The sequence below is a fragment of the Chamaea fasciata genome, unplaced genomic scaffold (genome assembly GCF_029207755.1).
Source record: "Chamaea fasciata isolate MVZ Bird 193981 ecotype frontalis unplaced genomic scaffold, bChaFas1.0.hap1 SCAF_2, whole genome shotgun sequence".
Taxonomy (NCBI): Eukaryota; Metazoa; Chordata; class Aves; order Passeriformes; family Sylviidae; genus Chamaea; species Chamaea fasciata.
Window position 1 is genome coordinate 108,165,519 of NW_027094087.1, and position 17,596 is coordinate 108,183,114.

At 40.1% G+C, this 17,596-nt stretch overlaps 1 protein-coding gene across 1 annotated transcript; it reads right to left on the bottom strand.

Moving 5' to 3' along the window:
* Positions 1-1,480: 1,480 nt before the first annotated feature.
* Positions 1,481-8,762, bottom strand: DYNLT3 (dynein light chain Tctex-type 3). Its single transcript, XM_066177010.1, has 5 exons — positions 8,663-8,762; positions 7,679-7,720; positions 5,760-5,883; positions 4,756-4,833; positions 1,481-3,687 (listed from the first exon to the last, which is right to left on the bottom strand). Exons 1-5 carry the CDS (start codon positions 8,690-8,692, stop codon positions 3,611-3,613), a joined length of 351 nt encoding a protein of 116 aa, XP_066033107.1. The 5' UTR covers positions 8,693-8,762; the 3' UTR covers positions 1,481-3,610.
* Positions 8,763-17,596: the final 8,834 nt, after the last annotated feature.

The following is a 17,596-nucleotide window of genomic DNA, read 5'->3' on the forward strand; positions in this document are numbered from 1 at the left end:
GTTTGGCTGCAGCTTTCTTTGAGGAGGGGGGAGAAAAACTATTCCCTACACAGCCAAGGTCCACAGACCCCTTACCTGGCACAGACCCCAGAGGCAGAGCAGCTCACAGGCAACAAAATATAAATGTGACTGCACAGCTTTGGAGCCAGGGTACAACTGGGTTTCTGGCTGCATTTACAGGGTATCACCTCTGAGCTGATACTCCCCAAGAGACAAATTGGTGCTGGCTTTGAGCAGGGAAGGTCCTTACAGCACACAGACTGAACTTCCTGACTCGGGATATTCTGATGGAGGTGTACGCTGGCTCTGTTCTTTTATCAACATCATGACTGTGCTAAAAAAATCCCTCTCCAAATTAAACGGGAACAAAATGACCTCGTCAGATGGCGCAGGAGGCAGCAAAGCACATCCCAATAATCAGGTAAGAATTGCTCACTACAGGAACTGCTCTCTGGATTAGAACAAACCCCACCTGTCTCTACATGACAGCCACTGGCATACAGTGCTACCAGGAACTAATAATTTCTTTCATGGTGTATTTAAAACATCAATGTGCTGACATTCAGGTCTAACTCCACATGGCCTAGCTGCAAGCTGGGATTTCAGTGGCTTCTGGGACTGCTTTAGATTGCATGAATCTGAGTTGAACACACCAGACTTTGTACTGGTGGCACAGATCGAGTGTAATGGGATCACAGCCGTCAGAAAGATAACGAGTTGCTGGCAGACACCCAGCAGGCAATAAGAAGGAAAGTAACAAATCTGCTCCCTTACTTTCGCACTTCTCTGTTTACATTAACAAAGCCTGCGTGGGAAGAACAGCAGGTGTCTTTCATCATGAAATCATACACGGGAACACAGAGCTCCCTGTACATGGGCTGTACCTTAATTCCAATAAGATCCCCATTGTTAACCACAACTCGTGCCCCTCACTGCCACAAAAAAAGAAAAAAGTATGTATTGATACATACCATTGATACGAAACCAAAGAAAATACACATTGCTAGAAAATACCAGTGAAATGCTGTGGGCCTCCATAGCCTGCAATTCATAGATTTATCCTTGAAATGGACTACTTGGAAAAGCAAGTAATCTTCAGCATTTGTTAGGAGTTAAAAGTAGCTCTGTGTACCCACAGAGGACGGGGAAAATAAAGACAGAAAACAAGTTAAGTTTACTAGGACATGATGCAGAATGAAAATACTTTTCCCAGAGTTTCATAATAATCTTTCTGTAGTAAAAAAGCTTTCACTTGCACCATCAAGATTCACAATAGGGTAAAGGTGTGAGAAATACTGGTGTAAGAAATACAGGTGTAAGAAATTAGGCCAAACCTGGAACAGGACTTCTACAAGATCCTGTCTCTAAAATGCACCTTCAATGTATTTCCCAAGTTCTCACTATTGTAGACAAGTGCAGGGAAGTAGGAAGAATATTTTTCTCAGTTACTTTTTGTATTGGTCAAGAACACAAAGCAAAATACAACTAAGGCAAAACTTTATTTTTTTGGTCAAAAGAAAAATGAAACAGTCATATAATTAAGCAGTATTTTCTAGGCTTCTCCTGCAGGAGGATCTTCACCAGGCCTCATTAAACTGATAGTCCTGCTAAGTGCATGTGGTTTTCAAGTAAAGCAAAAATACCAAATGAGATTACAAGTGGCTATGTGGAATATTTCTTCTGATGATTGCACCTCAATACCTATGACAGGGGCACAACAGCCACCACTGTTTTTACTCACCCACTTCTTTAACCATACTGATCATACCAAACCTTTTTCCAGTTGCTGCCCCACATACTTCTTCACATTGCATAATCCCAAATATAAGGGAAACTACTGTATTTTTGTCAGTTCCACAATATGCTCTTGGATGCTGGAACCTGATTCAGAAATTTCTATCATAATCCAAATAATGCTTAATTATTAATCTACATTTGAAGGTCAGTACAACATACACGCACATTTTCACACAACACTTGCCTTTGGCAAATGCAGTATTACAGTATTAATTTTACTTGCACTTCGGTAAAAGCTGAATTTTATTTGTCTGCAAAGCAAGATATTTTGAACAGTACTGTAAACTACACACAGACAGGGCTCCTTCTGTAGTGTCACACTAGCTATACATATACACAATTTAAGCAGTAAAATATTCTTTAGCTTGCTCTTTGCACATGACACTTGTTCCATACCCTAATAGTCAGTTATCTGAAAAACAAACCAAACAAAACTGCGTGAGAGTGCTTTAATATTCATTTCTTCAAATTCAGAACAGTCCTACAGTACTGTTAGGCTGTTACCAGTCTCTTTCAAAGACATACAGTATAAACAAAAAATTCCATCCTTAAGCAGCATCTGAGAAAACAACTTAATGCAGCTGCCACTTAGTGGCAGCAATCGTTTAGGCATTTTTGGTATTGATACATCTCTTAATCATATAATTTGTGCATTTATCAACAAAAATGTAGGCCCCAATCCAGCAAATACTTGCAGGTGTGCAAATGCTTTTTTTCCCACGTGGAATATTTCAAGTTAAGACTCATCAGATGAGCAAAGTTAAGCACTTGCATAAATCCTTAGAGGGAAATTCTTAGTGCTGAAAATGTAACTGTTTTATTTCACAGGACTAAGATCCAATTCTAGAGTTAGAGAACGCAGGAAAACTCTCATAAAGAACAGATACATTACCTGGACAAATACTTTCAAAGCTAACAAGAACCTCTAGAAATGTGTGTGCCTTCCCACTGATCACTTTAATCCTACTTGGAGCATGGGTGCAGTCATACTGCCGCAGCTCCTGGCTACTGCATGAGGAATCAATAAAGTGCTTGTCACAAATTCTGTAATCATGGAATAAAATCAAATTTAAGTACCTTCAGAATGTTTCCAGATTTACAAATGATGAATTAAGGGCTGGTATCAGATCCCCAGCATGTTTCCCTGAATTGCTAACAAATATTATGCTCTTCATTTGAAGACAAATTAGAATTCTGCTAGGTCTGGGTATATTTCACCCCTGTCCCAGCAAAGTCCTCCTCTGCCTCCAGGGGAAAAGCTTACCTGGATCTGGTGTCCATGTAAACATTCATGCTTGACCAAAAGGTGATGCTCATGCAATTTCACAAGCACCAGCATTCCAAGGGAGAGTCTGCTCTGTTTAATCAAGCATGGAGAACCAGTATTGTACACAGAATACCCACTCTGAATTGTGTTCATAATTTGTTCCCAAAGGCATCATAATCCTGAGAGGTCTTGCTTGCCCTTTGACATTTCCTTTGATGTGTTTTTATCCTCTGGAATAAAATATCTTTGATAATAGCTTTAACATAAATTCTACTGATATTTGTGGCAACTTTTCATTCACATACTTGTAAATATTTAATTACTAAAACTTTCTCTTCAGATAGATACATATATATATATATATTAAATTTCTTTTGCTAGCTTTCAGATAACTAATCTATGAGAACTGGCTTAGACTGTATGCTCTCTGTAGAGAACTTCTGTATGCTCCTCATACAGAAACAAATAATAGTTTGAAATATTTAGCCATATGTTAGGATGATTTTTTAAAGGCTTCGGTGTTGCTCCTATTTCTCTTCCAATCAGCTACAGGAGAATAGCAACAGCAAACACATTGACAATGCAGTTCATGGTTCGGTTTTCCCATCTTACTGTGCAGGTTCCTGCAAGAGATTATTACAAAATTAAAATAGAACTCCATTGTCTTTACTACAGTCACTTTATTGAAGTGTAAATTATGCCAGATTACTATGAATATTTAACCTGCAGTTTAAGGGAAATAGTAGTATGTCAGCTTGATTATAAAAAAAACTAAAACGCTCAACACATTTTCATTAACTTATACATTGTTTGCTACCTAATGTGGGCATTGCAAACTTAAGACAGTTAACAGAACAACACCATTCCAGTAACTTTCTTTAAAAGCTGGACTTGCAAAAATCCTTGAAATTTCCAAACTGAAATTGGTATGACAATCAAACAAGAAATCAGAAAAGGACTGGATCAAATATATTCCAGTGTATTTTACTTTCTGTTATTCTTGCTCTTCTGTTGTATCAATGCCTTACAATCAAAAGAAATATGAAGATTAAACTGTGTTTACTTAACTTTATATTATCATTTATTTTTAAGCTTGGTTGACTTTTTGAGGCCCTCTCTGTTTTAAACTTAAACCTTGGCACCCTCTTCTTAAAAGACCTTTCTGAATCTGTGACAGACAACAAATTATTTTAATTTTGTTTGCCTGTGATATTCTCAACCTGTGAAAAAAATCTATTTAGAACTAATTTTGAAGCAATACAATGCATCCAAAGCCTGGCTGACAGTTACACAGCTGAAACACGAAAGTAAGTCCAACTATTTCTATTTTTCACTGAGTTCTTTTCTCCTCCAAAGTAGCTGTCCCCTCGCAGCAAGCAGATATGTTTAGGCCTACCCACGTGTATTTACTGTGAGTAACATTTCTGCTCTTCAGCTGAGAGGATTAAATGTTTTGACTCTTATTTCTGAATGAAAGACTTTTCTATTCCTGCTTCTCACAATTTACAAAGTAACTGCTCTTAATACTGGCACTGACTGATAACATTTTTTGCTGGGATTGTAAACAAACACCTCATCTTCAAAATTACTGCTTCCAGTCATTCCCAAAAATGTTTAACCCAACTACTACAACTGAGCAAGAAGCAACATTTCTCTTATTACAAATTTTCTGTTTGGATGGGCAAACTTACCATCAGTTGTGGTATCCCAGAAGCATGAGCTTGCTGTGTGGAGACCAGCTCCACTCCTCTGCATCACTGCACAGGTAACTGCAAGATACAGGCATAAAACCAGGGAATTACAGCAGAAAAGGTGAATCATTCAGCATTTACAAACTCGAGCCTGTATTACATTTCCAAAGGGCTGGCATGTGGCATTCAGCTAAGACAAAACCTTTTCTGACAACCCCTACGGCCCCAGTATTTTTCTCAAGAACTTGTTACTCATTTCATGATTATTTTTACTCACATGAAGACAACAGCTTCAACAAAACACTGGCTAATAGGATTATGGGTTTTATCTTTTAAACTACTTAGATATGGCTTGTGCCCCTCAGAACGGGATTGCAGGTGCTGTCCTCACAGGTAGAGCAGAAGTCACACTTGATGAGAGTTGTTTCCCAAAAATACTTGTTGACCCCTCTCTGAAACCACACTCCAGTAATGTGCAGCTTTTCTAGACTGACCTTCTATGGTCACAAAACCACTGACAACCTGAGTCCAAGACTTTCAAAACAGAACAGAGTGCAAACACTTGCTATAACATCAAAACTTCACAAAAGGAGAAAATGGGTTACTTTCTTATTTACCTTTTTTTCCTTCCACAGGTTTACACATAAATATAATGGGACATGACCCTGCATACAGGACTAAAGTCTTCCAGATGTTTCTATTTAGAGGAGGCTTAATCTGATTGAAAATATTATTAAAGATAGCAATATTTTCCTGAACTGATACTAACAGGTTGATATAATTGTCTTGGGGAAATCAGGAAAGACCATGTAATTCTGTGTTAAGTGTTGCCAGCATGCTCAGCCCAGGTAAAACTGCCAGAGCTTTAACACAGGAATAACTAAAAATCTGTGTAACGGAAGAGTTCAGATACCTGCTCTGTTTTGTTTATTGCATTCCCCTGAACCTTTCAGGAATTATTTATTGTGGCTGCCTGTGCTACAAGTACAGCTGCTTGTACTTACCAATGTACTTATAAGTTTTCCCAAGTTTCACCAGATGGGTCAGCGACTGTTCTACTATAGCAGCAGTCCATTGGTTGACTTTGTTGTGATTATAATCTGCCTTGCCTAAAACACTTTCTATGCACTAGAACAGAGGGAAAAAAAAAAACCTTACAGTAAACACACTTCAAAATGTAGAATTATAAAATGTTTTGCATAATCTGAGGGATTTTTTTCTGGCAGTTAAGTTACTTTAAATCACTTGAGCTCATTAGGTATCAGGTGCTGAATGGGAAGTAAAATGACCTTTCTTGGAAATTTATCTTTAGTACATATTTACCACAATATTACAGGTGTAAAAATGAGGCTCTAACTAAACATTTCTTGCAGGAAAGACCTTAGTGATACCAAGTGAATGGATCTATTAACCAGTGAAGATCCCAACACATCCCACTGTTCCTAATGACTGCCAGCTCCAGTTTGCCTTTCAGAAGCTGCTGTAATTGGGATGGCACTACTCAAATCAATAATATCAGCTTGGGCTGGCCAACCTTTCAGAGCATTTAAGCAAAACTCCAAAACCTTCAGAGATAGAGTGACAACAGTGAAATGAACATCCCTGCTTAAAAGATGGGGAAGATACTCAAGGGTCGTATCATGCAGCATAAGAAACATCTGAACTGCATGAAAATTGGATGTTCTCCCACAGCTACAGATTTGCCAACACCTGCTTAACACTTAAAATGATTGAACAAAAAGTCTCCTCTCAAACTGCAACTATTAAATTGTATTCTCTGCTCCTGAGAAATTCAGAATTATGTGCTGATGAATATTTCTTAAAGTTGAGGAATTTGCTTAAGAAATACACACCTGGAAAAGGCAAGAGAAATAAAACTGTGTTCTCCTCTGACTCACTAAGATGTATCCCCTGCACTAATCCCCCACTAACAGGCTGTGTAAGAGACCCGTGTCCCACATTTTGAAAAGCCCAGTTAATTCTGGCCACACTGCACAAAGCTGGCCAAAGTGGAAACAAACAGTCACAAAACACAATAGAAGACAGAAGAGGGGCAAGATCCCTCAAGGATTTTGGTCCTTCCAGACGTGTACCCAGTGCTGGAGCTCCTTGGCCCTGGTGAAGCTTCCAATCAGAGGCAGAAACGCCTGGCTTTACTCCCAGCGTCTGGAGTGCCACACCCTATTTGGCTTTACAAGGCAGGGACAGTTACATAAAGGGCTGAATTGTTGTTTATCCAACATCCAAGAGCTTGCTGTGGCGTACTGGTGCAGCTTCAAAGAGTGCAGGTGGGAAAGGATCTGCAGAGCCCCTCTAGAAACCCCCGTCTCAAAACACTATTTCCCTGCAAAACCTGAGAGCTTTTGTGAGCCACAGCCTTCCCATTAATCACTTTCTAGTTACTAGGCATTTAATTTAGACTATCAGGCTACTCATTTTCATCCTGTTCTATCTCTGTAAAAAATGTATATTGAAAGCTAGAACAAGGAACTCATAGAGTGCAACTTCCCACACATGCCAAGGCTAACTTCCAAGTCTGATAACATTGTTCAAGGCCTTGTCCAGTCAAGTTTTAAAAATCCCTAAGGATGAAGACTGTTCCTGCAACTTCTCCAGTGACTCTCTAGCTGAAAAAAGAAAAAATAAACTGAATTTCCCTTGCAGCTTGTGACTGTCACCCTGACTCTTTCCACTGTAATGCAAATCTGGCTCCTCTCTCATCTACCTTCTCCTCTTTAGGTAGCTGAAGACAGCAATTAGATGAAGCTTAAAGCAGCTCCAAGTTATATTGTGTCTTTATATAAATACTAAGTCTATTTAATTTTATATTCATCTGGGATAGTCAAGAAAGATAACTACTTTCACTACTGTGCAAAGTATGGTAAAGAATTTCTTTGAAATACAGCTGTTGGCTAAAACCTACCTCCTTAACTATGTTGTGGGCCTCATCAGCATTGAAGATCATCTGCAATAGAAATGAATTGTTATTATTATTATTATTATTATTATTATTTCTGTCAGAAAAAAACCCCAAATTATAGTTTTAGGAACACATAATGATTAGTTATTTGCATTGTAGGCTGTTAGTACAATTTTAAAATACTACTCTTTTTCCTCAGCTGCTCACATTTGTTATTTAGCAGTGCGTTTCTAATGATGTTTGAGTGGGGCGAAAAAGCTCAGACCTCAGTGAACTTTGAAACAGGCTCACTTTACATTTTCTGTAAAGATTAAATTCCACCGTATCTATGCTTGTCACATGAATATTCTCCAGGAAAAATTAAACATTTTTTTTTCCTCTGGGTCTTAATCTGTGTTTTTACTGGAGTCACAAACTTGCTATCCCACAGGCTAGGTTTTGCTTCCCAAGGGCAACACACGGTTTTGCAAACCTAATATCTGAATGACTGCTTTGCGCAGTCATTACCTTACCTAAATACCTTTGTCAAGCGCAGAAAAAGCTTGCAGGTTTTAATTCCTCCCATTTTCTACTCCTTCCTGCTCACGGGCACCTGGCTTGGCTCACAAAGGAAACACGGCCCGCTCCCTTGTGTTCACAGCCACGAACTCCAAACACTCGGGCAGGGGCAGACACCTCAAGGGCATTCATGCTTTAAGTTACTTGGAGTTTTGATTTATTTTCATGTGAAAACTGGCGGCCAGAGCCCTGAAGCGGCGCCCGGGGAAGGATCGGCTCCTCCGCTCGTACTGGCAGCACCAGCCCTTGGCGCTGACCGGGCCCGGCACTTCGTGGGATTTTACCACGGAAATGGGGGGTTTCCCTGGAAAAATGGCCGCAGTCTGACAGCCCCAGCGGCAGCACCGCGGCTCCTTCCGCGAGGGAACACCCACCCCGCGGCCCCGGCCCCTGCGGCGCGGCGGGCCCCGGGCTCGGCGGCGGCCCTACCTCGTCGTTGTGGGGGTGAAACTCCTCCATGGCCGCGGCGCGGGCGGCGGCGGCTCCGGCGGCTCCGGCGGCGGCGAGTCCTGCGCGGCTCCGCCTCCGCCGGGCGGGAGCGGCCGCGCCGGGAGGGGAAGGGAAGGGAAGGGAAGGGAAGGGAAGGGAAGGGAAGGGAAGGGAAGGGAAGGGAAGGGAAGGGAAGGGAAGGGAAGGGAAGGGAAGGGAAGGGAAGGGAAGGGAAGGGAAGGGAAGGGAAGGGAAGGGAAGGTCCCCGGCGCAGCAAGGACAGAGACACGTCTGGGGGTGTCCGGAGGCGGTCACCAAAGCTGATCAGAGGGATGGAGGAAAGGATGAGAGGACTGGGGTTGTTCAGCCCGGAGAGAAGAAGGCTTTGGGGTGACCCCATTGCGGCCTTCCAGCGCCTGAAGGGAGCCTTAAGGAAAGATGGAGCAAGACTGTTTACGGCGCGTGTAGTGACAGGACAAGGAGGAACGACTCAGAACTGGGAGTGTAGGTTTAGATTGGATATTAGGAAACAATTCTTTACTGTGAGGCTGGTGAGGCACTGGCACAGGCTGTCAGAGGAGCTGGGGATGTCCCATCCCTGGCTGTGTTCAAGGCCAGGCTGGATGGGGCTCTGAACAACCTTCTCGAGTGGAAGGTGTCCGTGCCCATAGCAGAGTAGTTGGAACAAGTTTAATGTTCCTTCCAACCAAAACCATTTTATGATTCTGTGACTGTCTGAGCGAGTGCTCCTCCCCGGGATCCTCCGCCGGGCAGCCGCTCCTGAGCTGCCGGCATTGCCGGACAGCCCGGCACAGGCGCCGTGTGAGCACAGTCCCTCCAAAGAGCGGAGACTTTTTCTCTGTTACGTCGTTGCTCTTGGGAAGTCAGCAGCATTTATATGTAAACCACATTTACCTATAAATGTAAAACTTACATACATTTGCTGGACGTACAAAGCTCTCCCCCAGGAGCCGCAGTTCCAGAGGGGCCGTCATATCCGTCAGCCTTCCTGCGTTCCCCTTTTCCCCCGGCTTGGAATGAATTCGTGTCAAATATCCGATACAAAGTCACCATTAGTTACCAATAATGTTGGCACCAGGGTTCCGGAAAAGCTAATTTAATTTCGGGTTCCCTGAAGTCTCCTTCGTTATAGAGAGAATTGATCCTGAGTTTTATTTCACTCAACACGGACACACACACACACACACACACACACACACACACACACACACACACACACATATATTTATATATAAATACATCATATCTTTGCTGTGTCTCTGAAGTTGCCTGGGAAACAGGAAAGGCACCTCATACAAAACTGCAGAGTTTACAGAGAGTGGCGATTTTGTTGTTGTTTCAGTATGGGTTTTTTAAATGATTACTATTATTTGGGGGGCGAGGGTGGAGGACCGTGTCTGGGAATCTTGTGTAAGTTTCTCTCCTGTGATTTCTCCTGTACTTCCAAACCAGATTAAACACAAAAGAGAAGACCAAGGCTTCTAGTTTCGGTATCAGTGGAATATGTTTGGATATATAGACACCTACTTTACAAAAGGGTCTCTTGTTTAGTCTTAATTATACATTCATTGGAAAGTTTGTGTTTGAAAAGCATGAAATACAGAGGGAAGTAAAATTAAGCAGATTTTATTGCCCTCCTCTGGACACAGCTTTCATGTTTAGTATTTGCTAATGGCCATGGAAGGAGAAAACTGAAGGTGAAGACTAAATCTCTTCAAAAGCAAATCTTCATGAGCAAGTGCAGAGGGATGTGGTCATAGGAAAACACAGGAAAGAAAATCTCCTGCAGTATAAAAGTTTCTTTTTTTTTTCTGTGACCTCTGCAGTACTTTCGTGAGCTAAGCTAGGGATGAAATTACATGCTGACTTTTAGTGAAATGAAAGCTAATGGAAGCATTTGTTGCATATGCATTGGCATCCTGTAGACAAAACTAAGAGTGTTTAAATAACTTATCCTCACCTCCTGTGGATTTTTTATCCTTTGTATCCTTTAGAGATCTCACATCTTTACATCTCCATCTTTAGATGCAGTATAGTATAAAACAAGAGTTCCTAGGCTGTTTTTCTGTTCTGTTTAGAAACATTCAAAGAAAGTATTTTTTTTTCAGTATTAGCAATAATTATGTCACTGAATCACATGGAAAATAAAAAAGGTTCCTGAATGATTGATGAATGTGTGTGTATGTGAGTGTTTGTAGGTTCTAATGCAAAAAAGTTACTTATCCCTCCTCTCCAACTACCCTTTGTAGAGAGGGGGATAGCAGGAGGTCCAAGGAAATGTTAAGTCTGTGAGATTCAGCTCAACATCTAGAGAGCCACTAGAAAAACAACAAAATGACAAAATAATATTAACTCAGGAAGTATTTACAAATAAACACTCAGCATCACCCATGAGCATCCAACACAGATGTGTCAAGGGTATATGTCAAATAATCTGATTTTATTCTTTGGTAGGACAGCTGGTTTAATGGATGAAGAGGAAATGCAGAATAGGTGTGGTGTTTTGTAGTAAATTTGTCTTTTTGTGCTCTCCCACATAAGAATATGTAATCTGGAGAAAAACTAACCAATCATTGCTAATAAAGGTTTATAAAAGTAGGAGGAATAAATGCAAGAAGATGGGTGGGTTTTTGCTCTAAGGGCTAATTAGTATTAGTCACAATAACTTGAATAATGGAATAAAAAGATGCTTATAAAAGCTTGTTATTGACAGCATGTTGAAAGAAGTTGCAAGCATGCTGAAAGAGAGGATCAAAACTAAAAATACTGAATAGGTTGGAGAAAATAACAACAAGAGGTTTCATAGAAACCAAGACATCAAATGTACAACTACAAAATAGGGCCTAATTGTCTAGGCAGCAGTGCTGCAGAGAAAAATATGTAATTACAACAAAAAGGAACACAAGTATGATGTTATAAACAACTAAATAAATTGAAGGGTACCATGAGGGGCACAGAAAGCAGTCTTTTTGTTCTGCTTGGTGTTTATCAGGCATTGAATGTAGCTCTCAGCCCAATGTGATGGTGGGACAGACAGAAGAGTAATTCTTCCTGAAGGCAGCACTGAAAGGAAGCTTAAAAAATGTGATTTGAGGAGGAACTGCATTTATTTTATCACCCTTACCCAGACTTCTTTATGGATGTCTCTGAGTGCATAGTGATTTACTGGAAAAGGTGATGAACAAGTCAGTGCGTAATGAAAGGTAGGACCAGAAATAATGCCTTTAATTAGAACTCAGGGAGATTTATGTCAAATATTAAGAAAAAAACCCAAAAGGATAAGAATAATAAAGCACTGAAGCAGACCTGCTTTTGAAGTCACCTCCTCTGGATCAATAACATCTTGTTAACATCTGCCAAGCATCTAAGTGGCCTTTAGAGAGAGGGAAGTATTAAATAATGCTTGAGCTAATTTTAGACACAGATTTATTCAACTTTCCCAACTACTGAGGGGTTATTTTCCTTTCTTTCCTATAGTAAATTCACTATTTCTTATCTAAATTCAATAACATAAATCACCATTATTTTTCCCTTTTTTTTCCCCTGAGTATGACTAATGCTCTTAGTGATTTCACAAGAGAAATAAAAAAAAAAAATTAGCAAGGAGCCAGCACACTTCTCTTCAGGAGGAATTATCCGATAACATTGCTTAATTCCTTCTTACCCTACTGAAAATTGCAAACTGGAAAATGTAAATGGGTTGGCATTATAATCAGTTCTGAGAACTGTGATAGGAAATGTGAAAAGTGCTGAAAGTAGTGGCTCAGAAATACAAGCCTAAATGTGAAAGAACTGTAGGCTTTCATCCCTCAAATGCAGAACAGGAGCTTTTAATGAGAAAGAGAACAAGCAGTGAGGTTGAAATTGCTCGTTGATTAAAAAGCAAATATTTGAAGAGGATTTGGTGCTCTGGAGAGGTGGCAGTCTGTGCAGGCTGTGCAGATCCTACGCTGCCTGAGCACAGCCAGGAAAAATTGTGAATACTAAAGCAGCCAAAATCATCTGCCTCCTGTCTGGATTTATCCTTTACATTGTAGCAAACATTTAAACATCCACATCCACGTTGAACTGTGAAATACAAAATCAGTAGAATTCTGTTTAATTTTTCTGACTTAGTTCCTGAGCTACACATGGCTGGAGAAGAATCACAGTGTGCTGCTCTTGTTCTTGCTCTCTTCCTACATGCTCACTGCTCACTACCACAGGGATTGGAACAGGGGATGTCCTGGTTTAGGGATCAGATGGGCCCTTGGAATAATCTATATGGCACCTCTTTTGCTGGCCACATCAGAGATGCTTGACCCCAGCAGAAGTTTTAATTATTTTCTGTTCTGAGTTTTGGGTTTGGTTCTTTTCTGAGAGTTGTTTTAGTGTTAGTGCAGTGACTTGCTAGAAGTTCTTTGAAGAGCTGAATAGCCACTAAACAGCTGCTTAAAAAAAATTCTTGGTTCGAACACACATCAGGTCAGGAGCATTATTGCTACACAACAAACAGAAACTCCTGAGCCAGAGGAGGAGAAGAGCACAGCTTCCATCACTTCGTTAGCTTTGAAACTTGCTTTAGCAGGAACTGTACCGAGTAATATCTTGTCCTTGTGTCCAGGTAACTGTACAAACATACTGGGATGTACAATATGTACAAACACTTGGGAAAAAAATTGATAGGCATTTTAAATGTCTATTTCATGGGAAATGCTGACATTTCAGATCTTAGAGTTTCAGCAGAAATTTGAATGAAATGCTGGTTTTGAGAACTGCTCACCTGCTCACCTAAGGCAAGGTGTTTGTTGTGGCTTCCATGACAGGACAAAACAAGCCTTGATAGGAGCAACTTGCACTCTTTCACACTGCATGCACACACTGGAGCTAGAGCCACCTGCCAGCAGCAAGCAAACATGGCAATGAAGAAGAAAAAGTGTTGGATGAAGGTAGGACAAGGCACCAAGAAGATGTAGAAAGAAATTGTCTGAAGAACCGATTGCTGCTGTGCATGGCAGTGATTAACCAGTGCAATGAATTACCTCAGAGAAGCTTTTACTTGTCCTTAAAGATGTTCTCAGGATTTTCATGTTCATATAAACTTCCAGCATCTTCCAAACTAAAGCTGAGGAGAAAAAAAGGGGGAAACGATATAAAGAAGAGCTGTCCTGGGAACCAGCTCTTCATTATTTACCTTGGCACCAAACAGAAGAAAATTTAGTGATGTGTCTTGATGATGATGTTAGTCTTTCCAGTTTTCAAATATAGATGTATTAATAAAAATCTATACAAATATATATGTATAGCCTCAAAGAAAGAGATAGAGGGTCTTAGGCTTGTTGATACTGTCAGTGTTGGTCCTTGAGAACAGTTTTCTCTTGCTTTTAAACTCTTGCCTACAGAGAGAACACAGGGATCTGATTTCTCACTTTGTTCCCTTCTGTGCTGGCATAGAGGTCCCAAACAACGGCACAAACCTCCTGTACTGACTTTACATGGTGATGTGCAGGCAGTGGCTGGGGGGCTGCAGGAGTGGGCTCTGTGAGGAGACACCAGGAGCTGCCTCCATGTGTGGCACAGCTGGTTCCAGCTTCCTTGGAAATGTGTCCAGCACTGCCCAAGGCTGGGTCCGTCAGCCAAGCTGCTGCCTCAGCCCAGCACACGGGCAGATCACAGCTCCCTCTGCACATCACAGCTGAAAGCAGCACTTTTCTCCAAGCTGCTGGCTGTCAGCAGCAGTTTATTCACTGATACTCAGCAATTAGAGACACAAAAAGGCAGCAGCGTGGCAGGTATTACTTGAAGGCCTTTGAATATCAACTTTCTTCGAGCAGGAGAGGAAGATGCATAATCATTTGTTCTACTTCAGTCATTTTCCTCATTATGGGGTAAATACAGAACAGGAACAGCAGGAGCAGCTCAGGAGCAGAATGCTGGAGGAAAAACCTAGCACATATCACAGGACTAGGCATTCTCCATCCCATTACTTGGGTTTTTTTCTGAAAGTCACATCTTTGTTCCAGTAAGATAAAGAAATGAGAACATATCTAACCAAAGCAAGCATTTCAGACTAGTTTCTACATCTATGATAAAGTATAATAGTGCATTAACATTTTTGGACCAACTATAGCTGTAACTTGGGATTCAGAAATTCAATATATGATTGTATGTGTGGCTGGAAAAGACACTATTTCCCAAGTAGATCGAATGAGTGCTATAGAATATATTTAACTTTTCCAAAGACAGTAGCAAAGCAATGCGCAAAGCAATTTAGTTGGAATTTCTAGTGATCAAAATTTAAAAATAGATGTCTTTAAGCAAATAAATTCCATGAGTTTATACATTTTCTCTTTTTTTTTAACCTAGAAATCAGCTGATTTCAACTGAGAAGGGCTCCAGATCTGTTTGTTCAAAATGTATTGAATTACTTCCTCCTACAAATCCAAATTCACCACAGATGGTTCAGGAGCAATGTGTGATCTCCATATTGAAATCTCAATTTATTTGATTAACTTAAATACAAGAGTAGCCTCCCAAGTCAGAGAACCAGAAATAAGTCTTATTGAGGATATTCATATGAAGGCTGATAAATTTGAATGATTTCTGAGACAACTGTTTTTCTTGTCAAGATTTCTGTAAAAAGTCTTGTATGGTAAAGAAAATTACCTTCAGTGTCCTCATTGTGCAAACATCAGAATGTACCAAGACTATTCACATGTTTGCAACTCTTAATTTGCTTCTGGTAAGTAATATCAGATAATATCTTAAAATACATGTGATATGGTGTTGTTTTAAGTATTATTTAAGCAGTCATCATAATGCTGTTGTAAGATTATAAATTATTATGAGCTTGTGCCCAAATACTCCCACAACATGTGTTTGAAGATGCCAGATTTCATGATATATAAACATTTAAGTGCAAATAAGAACTGTTTTTAAAATGTTTTGTTTAAAAACATCCAGCCTGTGAATTTTGTTATAATGTGCTGTGCATAAAAACATCTTAATCTCAGTGTTTTATAATTTTGAAATGCTTCAGTATGACCATTAAAAGTAGGCACACTGCTATCCTGTTCTGGAATGCAAGACCTTAATTACATGAAAACTAAATAAAACATGTTGCTCTTTAGCATGACCAGTGCACTCATCTTTTACACTGTTATTTGCTTTACTGACATGAAAATAACCATTACAGGATGGGGATGCCCTTTTGACATTTTCTTGCTATGACTGATAGAAAATGCCATACCATTAGATGCTGAATTAAAATCTGGCAAGAATGTTACATGGATGCACTTACAATTTGGTGATTTTATTTTCTTCTTGTGGTTTGGGAAGAACACTAAACACACCTTATTTTTAAGGTGGAGCAAACACCACAAGAAGCTGAGCTGATGTGAAGGCTCAGTGCCAACAGATAGAGTAGTCCAGCCCCTCTTCCCTGCCTTGTGCTGCTTGGGAGGGGAGGAGGTGGAGAAATTAGGAGTGAATTTAAGTCTGGGTAAAAGGGATCAGTGGGAGGAAGATGCTTTTAAGATCTGGTTTTATTTCTCATTTTTCTACTCTGATTTGGTTGGAAATAAATTGATTTCCCCGATTAGAGCCTGTTTTGCCTGTGACAGGAACTGGTGAGTAACCCCTCCCTGTCCTCATCTTGACCCATGAGCCTTTCATTTTATTTCCTCTCCCTGTCCAGCTGAGGAGGGGAGTGACAGAGAGACTTTATGGGTACCTTACATCCCTTACAAGTGTTCAAGGCAACACATTTGGGCTGTTTTTATAAGTCACTTAAATGATGTTGAAGAAGCACTTGATTCAAGATCATAGAATCACAGAATTATAGAATGATTTTGGTTGGGAAAGGACCTTGAAGACCATTTAGCTTCAACCTCCTGTCAGGGACAGAGACCTTCAACTAGATCAGGTTGCTCAGAGCCCCTTCTAAGTCTACAGCTTTTCTCTTAGCAGTAATTGCCTCATAAAGGTACTACTGTGAACAAGTGCATTTAGCAAAACATCATGCAAGTGAAATAAAAACAAATTAGAGACTTTTTCTGTGTCTTTGAGTTTTCTGAATGGTGAAGAATTATTTCATGAAATAAATGGAAGAAAGGAAAAAAAATTACAAAAAGCAATTTTTTGCTGTGCAGATGTACGTTTGTCACCCTAGTTATTTTTCCAAACCCTGTTTTAAATGCAGAACATAGCTTCTCCGTTCCTAAGCAGTGTTTTTTGTCAAGGACGAGTTGAACCAATTCGTTTGAGCTAAAATGTCCTTTTAGTTTCTGACCAGAATGAGAAGCATTGATGAATAAAGCCTGTCTTAAATGTTTGTTGCTGGTGTTAACAAGTACCTTTGCTTGCAGCAGAATAATTCCATAGAAAGACAAATTTGAGGATTGAAGAGTTGGTACACCATGTTAATTAAACAAAACCCTGCAGTTTTATACACTCATTTTCTGGTTGGCTTACACCAAAGTATTGCAGTGACTCAGGATGATGCAAAGACATTGGTGAAATATCTTGGCTTTAGAGTAATTCAGTAGCAGCAAACACAAGAAAAGGAAGAGTTTTGTCTGAATCCCCAGAAATTTTTGCAATGCAAATATTATTGACAGGCTCTCAGGGTCTGTATCTGCATTTTCAGCAAAGTAACTGTTGTCATCTTGTAGAGTTCTAGGGAGGTTTTATTAGAAGAAGTGCCATAGCTCTTCATGGGTGCAGCAAAAATGTTGAGGTTAAGTGTAAAAAAAATAATTATAGAGCTAGGGGAAGACTGTTTCTCTTCAGTCTCTAAGGTGTGGAATTTCAGGGGTGTTCTGGGGGTTTTTTTTCTCTGCATCTTCTAAAAAGTCCTGTATCTTGTCAACTGACAATTAGTTAGAATTCTGATAACTAACATTTAGTTTTCTTGAACTATATTCCTGATGGACC

What these genes read in the sequence shown, in the direction of transcription:
- DYNLT3 (XM_066177010.1), bottom strand. Translation starts at nt 8,692, where the DNA reads ATGGAGGAGTTTCACCCCCACAACGACGAG. An exon ending in GAAAACTTATAAGTACATTG is followed by an intron (nt 4,834 to 5,759) that starts GTAAGTACAAGC and finishes TGTATCTTGCAG; the next exon opens with TTACCTGTGCAGTGATGCAG. An exon ending in CTGGGATACCACAACTGATG is followed by an intron (nt 3,688 to 4,755) that starts GTAAGTTTGCCC and finishes AATCTCTTGCAG; the next exon opens with GAACCTGCACAGTAAGATGG.